At 43.5% G+C, this 9,268-nt stretch overlaps 1 protein-coding gene across 1 annotated transcript; it reads right to left on the reverse strand.

Annotated features, from left to right (window-relative positions):
- Positions 1–4,909: 4,909 nt before the first annotated feature.
- PPP1R3C (protein phosphatase 1 regulatory subunit 3C) lies at positions 4,910–8,970 on the reverse strand. The gene is made up of 2 exons (XM_036386146.2): positions 8,942–8,970; positions 4,910–7,429 (listed from the first exon to the last, which is right to left on the reverse strand). The coding sequence occupies exon 2, from the start codon at positions 7,426–7,428 to the stop codon at positions 6,484–6,486; it is 945 nt and encodes a 314-aa protein (XP_036242039.1). The 5' UTR covers position 7,429; positions 8,942–8,970; the 3' UTR covers positions 4,910–6,483.
- Between the last annotated feature and the right edge of the window lie 298 nt (positions 8,971–9,268).

The raw sequence follows: 9,268 nt of genomic DNA on the forward strand, positions 1-9,268 counted from the left end.
CAGTGTTGAGTTCTTCAGTATTCAGCTGCTCATGGATTTTGCCATAGAGGAGCAGACTCTTATGATGTAATGTAGTGCCTGATTGCTCTCTTGCAGCTGAGTAGAGATGCTCTGTACCACAGCTGTTATTCCAGCAGGGTCTGCACTGCATTCAGCACAGCCCCAGCTGCTTCTCTGTTGGTGACTTGACTTCACCATGATTCAATGCACAAAGTTGGGCTGCTCATCCCAGTACACCTAGGATGCAGAGACAGGGGCCTGTGAAACACCCCTTTTGGTTTTCTTCAGTATGATAAAGGTTTGATTTGGAGGAGGAGGAATGTAATTCTTTTATTTAGCAAATAGCCACCATGTGTGCCACACAAGCAGCACCTGTTATGCCTATTTTCCCAGGTGCTGCCAATGCAGCACTCACCCACCACCCCCAGGATGACATCAAGCTTGCAGGAAATTCGCTTCAGCAATAGCAGCTATCCATAAAGCATCATTTCCATCTCCTGCCACTGGAAGTGGCTCTTAGGTCCTGTTCTTTGGAGCTATAACTGATTGTAACTCAATCTATCTCAGTTGCTGGGGTTGCCTTTGCACCAGCAGGCAGTTCCTTTGAACTGGGATTAAATCCTGCCTGGCGTCCCTCTTGAACAAAGATGATGACAGACCTCTGAAAGTGGTATTTTCCAGAAATTCAGACAACGATGGTCTTTCAGAAGATTATAGCAGTAAGAAAAGGAGGATTTTACAGCCTGATAACAAGGTAAAGAAACTCTAGGGCTAGGGAGTGTGGTTTGGAAGTTAACTTTTCCTGACTTGCCAATGCAGAGCAAGGGGAAATGCTTTTGGTGGTGCAGCTGCTGAAGTGGTAGTTACAGACACAGAGACCATGGGCTGGTTTGGGCTATGGAAGAATGTGACTGTTACAAGAAAACACAAAAGTGGAGCAGAAAATATTAGGAGGTCTTCCATTACTTGCCTTTGCTAGATGGAGGGTTTGAAGGGTATCAATATTTGACATATGACTGTGTCACCTGAACACAAAAATCACCTTTAAGTCTGTGGGTTTCTGTGCTGTATCAGTGTGTGACCTGAATTTCTGATGGGTAGAAGAGGGGTGGCTGCTAATGGTTGTGGCTGAGCTCTAAGTTTATGGACAGATCTGTTTTCCTGCGATCAGTAGATTTGCTGTGGTGCTCCAAGCCAAGTCAAAGATGTCTGTGCTGTACCATAACATTCTTGGAGCCTCAGCTGATAGACCTGTACTGTGTAATTATCTTTAAACTAAGAACAAGAACTAGGGGTTTGGGGTTTTGCTTTGTTGGTATGGGTTTGTATTTTAGGGTTGGTATATCTCTAGAAATTCCATTCACTTTTAGGCCAAAGTGAGGCTGGATGCTTTGAGAATTTATGTGTCTCCTGGTTCAATATTGATGTAGCCCCAGGGAAGGAAAAATGGAGGGGAATTGTGAGTGGGAAGGCAGGAGAAAAAGACAAAGCTTTGTGAAGAAAAGCACTTAAAAAATACAAACAAAAAAACCCTCACCCTGACCTTCTGCTGATTTCAGGTAATGATGCTTGCTGCGTACTCTGAATTCATCTGTTAAAATGTTGTTTTCTCAAAGGGATATCAGTAAGGAACATTTTTGGGGAAAAAAAAAATTGAGATAGTTGCTTTTGGTATAACAATTTCACGGATTTGACTTCATGGTTAACTACTGTTGTGTGTGTGATTCAGGGATGAGAGGACTATTTAGGGCAGGAGTTTTGCTGTGTGAAGGTTTTTGTTTTGTTTTCCCATTTTTGCAAGCAAGGGGAATTGCCCTTACACTCTAATTGCCACCAAGTCTGTAGCAACAGCCACTTTCATGTTGTTCCTGAAAGTAAGGATTGAAGCATAAAATATTACAATGACCTGAAATATGAAGAGATAGCAGATGTTTTTCCCCAATAACACCTTTGGGGCAAATAATTTTATTTCATTCTTCCCCGCTAATTTTTTTACAATATAGTGAATTGTAAATTTCTTTTTACAATATTGTTAGGATGAATAGTCAGTGAAGTGCATCAGTGACTCCATCTGCCCAGCTGTCATGATCTTCACAGACAGCTCTGGAGCACTGAAATGAGCTGTACATTCTCCAGGCCTTTCTGAATGAGATAGATGAAGCCAGTTGAGCAATGAAAAATGGGTACTGAGCTGTGCTAAGTTTTCACTGGTGAAATTGAGGACCACTCCATGAGGCTTTTGCCAGACTAGTCAAGAGTGGTATTTCTGCTTTAAGGAAAATTCAAAGCTGTAACAGGTTCTTCCCAAAGAAGGGTGGAAAGTCAAAATGTTGATTTTAGTGAAATGAAGTTTTACATAGCCTAGAGAAGATGTGGTGAGAGGGGAAAGAGCTGTTCTTTGCTCTCAAGACATTACAGGCTATTGTAAAAAGAAAGAAATAGGTGTTTCTTCTTGTCTATACAGAATAAAACAAGAAGCTAAGAGTTTCGTTTTAATCAGGCTAGAACCTGAGGAGACTCTTAAAATGAGGGAAGAATAATTGGAAGCCACCATCACTGAAGGGCCATAAGAAAAGGTGAAGGGAGTGCCAGCCAGGACAGGCTGAAGTACAGGTGGTTCTTGAAACAGGAGCAGAGACCTCTCAAGAGTATTTAGCACATTCTTGCTTTCCTTTTTTTTTAGCTTCATGGAAATATTTTATTCTTGATTACATTTCATTTTAAATCTCAGAAGTGTCTGAGAGAGATGGGAGTTGTTGCTTTATGCATATTTAACACTGTTAAATCTACCACATTACCATTAATATACCAGATTTACCATATAAATTGTGGTGATTTGCTTAGCTATATTTAACTACAGAAAAAGACATTCACTAATTGCCCATGAAAATTCTAATTATGTTCTCAGGAAATGTTCAGACACTGATCTTCCAGGGTGATAGATCTTTGTTAATATAAAACGCCAGCAAATTTTAATTTAATTTTGCATGGCAAAATTAGATCTAGCCTCTCAAAAGTGAGCACAGCTATTAGGAACCCAACTTAAAACACTCATGTTTGAAAAATAAAGTCTGTAAGCACTGTGCCACCCATAGGCTATAACTGAAAGTCAGGCACTGCCAAGGCATAGGAGTGAATCCAGTTACTCACTGCTGTCACATTAGTGGTGGTAATACAGACCTACAGTGCAGCTGAAAAAGTGACTTCCTAAGAGAATGAGACAATGCCACAGCTTACTAGCTTTTTTTTTTTCCAAGGACCACATCTGTTTTATACCTTCAGGTTTTGGAACAGATATATCTGAAAGGGCAGTATCGAAGATGTTAAGACAATTTTCCAGTGGCGATGTTTTTCTCTGTGTTTGATAAAAAGATTTGTAGACTAGTATTTTTCTCAATTAATATACCTTTGTGTTGCTAACACTTTTCTCCAGGAGCCTGTTACCTTTCTGATGGATGTGAGCTTTAGTGTTAAACATGAGCTGTTTTAGAAGAGGAAGGAGTGAAACTGTGTTGCTTTGGTAGGGAGTGGAAAAAAGAGAAATCCTTTGCCCTTTCAGCTGAGGGAGAGCTTTGAAGCTGCTGAGCAACGCTGCAGCACCACATTGACTCTCTGCTGGGCAAGCAGGACCTTGCAAGGCATCTTTGCAAAGCAGCTGGCTTAAAGCCAAGGCTTGGTAAAAGGAATCTGTCTTCTGGTATTTTAAAGTGATTTATGTCTCAGGCAGGAGCAGGACAGTTGGGCTGGCTAGTCTCAAAGTCTGGCTGGAGGGTAAGAAATGCTTCTTTTCCTCATGCTAGAGGACTTCTGCTTTACCCAGTAGCTTTGTGGCAATTGAAGCCAAATTTCACATTGAGGCAGAGCAGCCTTCAAGCCACTTAATTATTTAGTTCACTTTTTTTTTGCTAGAGCAGGGACCTGATGGACCTGGAATTTCTAGTATATAAGAGCTCCTGCCCACTAAGACCCAGTGTATTTAGTAACTGAGTTGGAGATTGGTAGGTGGGCTCTGTGTCCAGCCATATGGAAGCACTAAATTAATTCCTCAGGTCAGCAACTTGCCGTTAGCTTCATGTCTTCTGCCTTTCGGGAATTGCTTTTTCACAATTAAAGCTAGATTTCTTGCTGGAAACCCTTGACTTTGTGTGCAGCAGACAGAACTAAACTGCATCTTGTCAGTGAGCTGATGTACTAAGAAGTCCTCTGTGCAGCTGTCCACAGCCATGGAGAAGTAGGGCTGCCCTCTGCCCACACCCCAGGGACTGAGGGCCCTTGGAAACCACCCCCACCCTTCTCTGTATTCTCAGTGCCCGTGAGGCCAGGCTGCAGCCTCAACAGTGCATGGCTGCCTCACAGCAAACACTTTATTTCACAGCAAACACTTTATTTCACAGGGAGCCCTTTGGGACTGATGGCAGCTCCGTGGTACAGCCCCCACTGCCGTAGACAGCAGCATAGCTGCAGGAGGCAGCACAACCAGCCAAGTTCAGGTGAAACCAAGCCAGAAAACATTAAGTGCTGCTGTGTAGATTCACCCATCCACACATCACATATGCTCTAGCTCAGCAGGTAAATCTGGCCCTCAGATTAAGACACGCTCCTGCCAGACTTGCCCACAGCACAGCAAGACCCTTGACTAAATCTGTCAAACCAAAATATTCCAGTAAATTTAGTGAGATACAGTGTTTCTTAAAATGATACAACTTGCAAGGTGAATACTCTCATTTAGTGAAGAGGTTGGATTTCATTTTCAGGGTAGTGCCAGCTTCTGATCTGCGATGCCATACCACAGCCAACTTTAGCAGATCCCATGGCACAGAACAAACTAGTTGTACTTTGTGTAACAGCTAAGTTTGTTTTACAGAAGCTGAGAAAATAGATATATTGAGCTGACACAGTGAGAACCAGATGTATCAAAATAAAATTTATTCTTAAAATGGCTAGTTTACACATAATAGCAAAGGTTACATAAGGAAAAGTGCAATTAGTGGAGGAGGTTTATTTCACCTTAGTACTTAACATCTCGCTGCACTGCAAGTAGCTTCATACTCAGGCTATTATACTTCTTAGCCGTGGACAAAACTGTGATTTATTTTTTGTTATTAACACCATTTCTATATAGCTAAAAGGTGTGCCAGCATTCACACCTGCTGAGCATGTACTGGACAATTTCTCACACAAGTCTTGCATGAAACCCAGAAAACATTTTAAGTTTGACAGCTCAGAAAGCTAAATTATAAGCATACAGATACAAGATATATATATATGTTTACTAAATTCTAAAAACAAATAAACTTATAAAAATGAGGTAAACCAGAACAGTTTTCTATGTGCAAGCCTATATTCAGTCTAGAAAAAACTAGTAACAACCCTGCTCTTTTAAAGAAATTAGCTCTCACAAAGTGCAGCTAATTCACTGTCTTCAATATGAAGGACCTTGCCTATGTTACTTGTGAAAAGTCATGGCTAACATTGCAATTAGGAGCAAGATACTCAACCACCAGATGCTGTAAGATTAGATCTGGTGGTGAGTGGAATCACCTAATGATACTACAGAGTAGGAAATTCAAAATCACTTTCTTTTGTTGCCTAACCCTATTTTTGTCATATTAGGGTGGCTTTAAAATTTTTTCAAAGGCACATTTTTCTTTTAACATTGAAAGGCAACCATTTGCCTGCTAAATAAGTAAGATGGTGAAGTCAAGGTTACATTTGTTATCAAATGCAAGGCTTCACAAAGACAGTAAGGACAGAGAAGACTTCTTAAAGCAGTGGTCACTTCTACTATTCACTTTGCATCTTTTTCTTTAGTCTTCTTTTTATCCCATAGATCTTTCTCTGAGATTTAGAAAAACAGCTTTGGAAAGAAGTAATCAGAACATTGCACATCTCCAAGTTATGTAGCACATACTACCTCTTCCCCTTTTCCCACTTGTCCATTATCCTATCCAAGTTTCTTAAGATGTATTGAAGCCACAAATCTTTGCCATGCACCCCTACATGCCTTTGCTACAAGCACATAGAGGGTCACAGCAAGCCTCCTGACAGCATCTACTGTACTCCAGATAGGTGCAAAATGAGTTGTGCCATTCTGTTTCCAGCCCTGTGCACACACATACACACAGTTACCACAGCTTGCTGAGACACCCTTGCCTTCCATACACTTTGCAAGTCTCTCTCCTAGTGACCCAGGAGAGCTGACAGCAGGAAGAAAGCAGCATATACTTGGGATACAGGCAAGCTACTCCTATAGTATGTAAGATACACATGAGTTGCACCTTGGTTTTCTTTTCTTCCAAGGATAAAGTTTTGGCTAAGAACTTTAGGAGCATAATATGGTTTAACAAGTCCCACAGTCTAACGAACTTGGATTTTTTCAGACAGCAAACAAAACCTGCCAGGTGGTTTCACCATGCAGTATGTGAACCAGAAACCTAGCACTGTTCTGTAGCAAATGGAAGCATTCTTCCCCAGCAGTCTGGATCACCAATATGGTGATGAATTTTCAATCTGACCCGAGCCGTGCCACTGGGGAAACAGGCCACTGGACAACCTTGGACTGCCCAGCTGATCAGGTTCTCTCTCTTGTCCTCTCCTTGAAGTCTGAAGATCTACATAGCCTTCCTTGGCAGACGGTATCTGAACACCATTAGGCTTCCACTCTGCATGTACAATTTTGTAATTCTGCCCCTCGTTATTGTCCCAGAAGGTATGTTCTCTACTTTGGTAAGAAACGCAAAACTCTATCTTCTCTTCAGAGGAAATGGCAGGAGGAAAATCAATGGCAAATGAGAAGGTATCATTTTCAACATCACTGTAAACATTGTTCATGTACACACACTCAACATCTTTGTAGGTCTTCCATGTGTCGAAAGTAATACGAACCTGAACCTTTTTTTCAAAGCTGACATTTTTTACTTTCACAGTGCCTGACAGGACCTTCTCTTGCAGGGTGCAGGTCTCCAGGCAGACCAGGTTCGTCTGCAGACGGTTCCTGAAGTCCAGGTAGTCAGCTGAGGGCTGAGGGAAACCCAGAATCAAGTTTTTGTCCTCATGGAGTTTTAAGTCAGATGTTATGTCCTCGATGCCTAAGAGGTCAAACGGCAGATCCCACACGGGGGGCTCCTGGAACTCGGAGAAGGTGTGGATCACTGTCAGGGACAGCCCCTTGGAGTCTGCAAACACAACGCGCTTCTTGGCTCGGGCTGCCGAGGGGCTCCAGTCGCTCTTCTGATCTTCTGAGTCACACTTCACATGAAGGCATGGCCTGAGAGGTTTGATTCTGTTCACAAAGCTGTTTCTTTGGCAGTCCTCGAGGGGGCTGAGAAGGCTCTTCAGTGGAGGAGAATGGGCTATGCAAATTCGCATGGCCATATCCACAGGCATGCTGGAGCTGGGCAAGGGTCTCGGGTCCAAGATCTGTATCATTCTGAATGGAGAAGAAACACAGGATGTCACCATTTATTACATCAGATAAGAAGCTTCTAAAGAATGTGTGTTTACTTCATCATTCTCTTAATTATTCATGGCCTCATCTCTGCACAGTTTTAAACAATGCAGCCTAAATCAAAATTGACAGTCCTACCTACAGAACCAGGGTGAAACTAATCAGTCATTTCTTGGCAATCCTAAACTTCTTCAATTCAAATCTACTGTCCTTTCTTTATCCAAACCTCTGAAAAAACAGATTTTAGTGAAAGCTAATTGAACATATTTTCTTGAAAATAGAGAAAATAACATTCTAGTAATGAGTAAAACAGATCTAATTAAAGTAGAAGTGCTCATCCACTTGAACTTCCCTCTTAGAGGCCCTGAGTGAGGTCTTAAAATTCCAACAAGCCGGATCAGCTGCTTCATCTCTGAGCACAGACAGCACTATATTAAGCAAGTTGCCTATCCCATCAGAGCATCAGATGGGATTCTACATATCTTTATGCAGAACCATCATTCTGTAGCTCTGAATAACTGTCAGTTGATCTTTTTAGGAATTTGTTTGGTTGAATAAAAATACTAAAGCACCTTTAGAAACATTTTTATGAGCTGTGAACCCAGGTCTATGTAATAGGGCTCTTTGCACTGTTAATGTCAATGGCTGAGTGAAGCAGTGGAAAAAAGTGGGAGAAGAGAAGGACATACTATTTTTTCACCTCATTAGGCTTCAAGAATTGACTTTAAAACAACTTTTCATAATCTCTAAAGGCTATGCTGAAAGTCTACTGCAAGGATTCAATAAGAATGCTACAGCTTTTTTTGTAAAGAATTACTCATAACCCTCCCTCTCAGATAATGGATATCAAAATTACTGTGCAAGGCCATGGCCCATGCAATGCCAGATAGCTTGACTATTTCTAAAAAGGGGCTTCAACTGTAGCACATCCCTGCTGAGATGAATGCTGTCCTTGCAGGAAATGCAGGGTTCTGTTGAGTCACGGAAAGGCATTTGCTTTGTCACTTAAATGAATGGCTTTCTGCTTCTCAGAGTTCTCACTGGTATTCCAGAGCCCTGCCAAAACTAAAGCAGAAGCTGCACTGGCCTCTTCTTCCTTTTTTTAATTGTGGAGTATTTACCATAATAAGCAGTAGGAGGAGAGTACTCAAATCAAATTAATCAACTTTTGCTTTGCTTTATTAGGAACAGAACTAAGGCTTCAGAAATACTCTCTCTGCAACTTTGGTGACCCGAGCTTTTTCAGTGTCAGGGAAAAAGAAAAAAAAAAAAAAAGAAAAGAAAGAAACAAACAAAAAAGAAAAAGGAAAAAAGCTCACTCAACACGGAAATAGCAAACAAGCACCAAGCATGCAATCCCCACGCCACCGCCGGAGCAGCTGCCGGGCGCTGGGGCAGCAGCGGGGACAGCGCCCGGCGGCAGCCGCGGAGCGCAGCGGGACCCGGGCACCGCTGGCACAGCCGGGCGGGCAGCGGGGCCCGGGCGGCGCTTACCTGGTGCGCTGCAGTGCTGGGGCCGCCACCGCCGCTCGGGCCGCGCCCGCCGCTCCGCCGCCTTTATGGGGCCGGGCGCGGCCCGCGGCCAAGGGGCGGCCCCGGCCGGGCCGTGCGGGGGGCGCGGCCGCCGCTGTCGGCCGGGACTGCCGCGTGCCCGGGGGCTGCCGGCCGGACGTGCCCCCGGTGCCCCGTCCGTGTCCGTGCCCGGAGCTGCCCCCGCTCCCTCGTGCTCCGGGAAGGGCGGCAGCAGCTGCGGGCACGCAGGGCCCGGGCAGGGCCGGCTGCAGCACGCGGCTGTGCAGCAGGCGGGGAGCGGACGCGACC

Source organism: Molothrus ater, chromosome 8 (assembly GCF_012460135.2).
Source record: "Molothrus ater isolate BHLD 08-10-18 breed brown headed cowbird chromosome 8, BPBGC_Mater_1.1, whole genome shotgun sequence".
In the NCBI taxonomy this organism is placed as follows: domain Eukaryota; kingdom Metazoa; phylum Chordata; class Aves; order Passeriformes; family Icteridae; genus Molothrus; species Molothrus ater.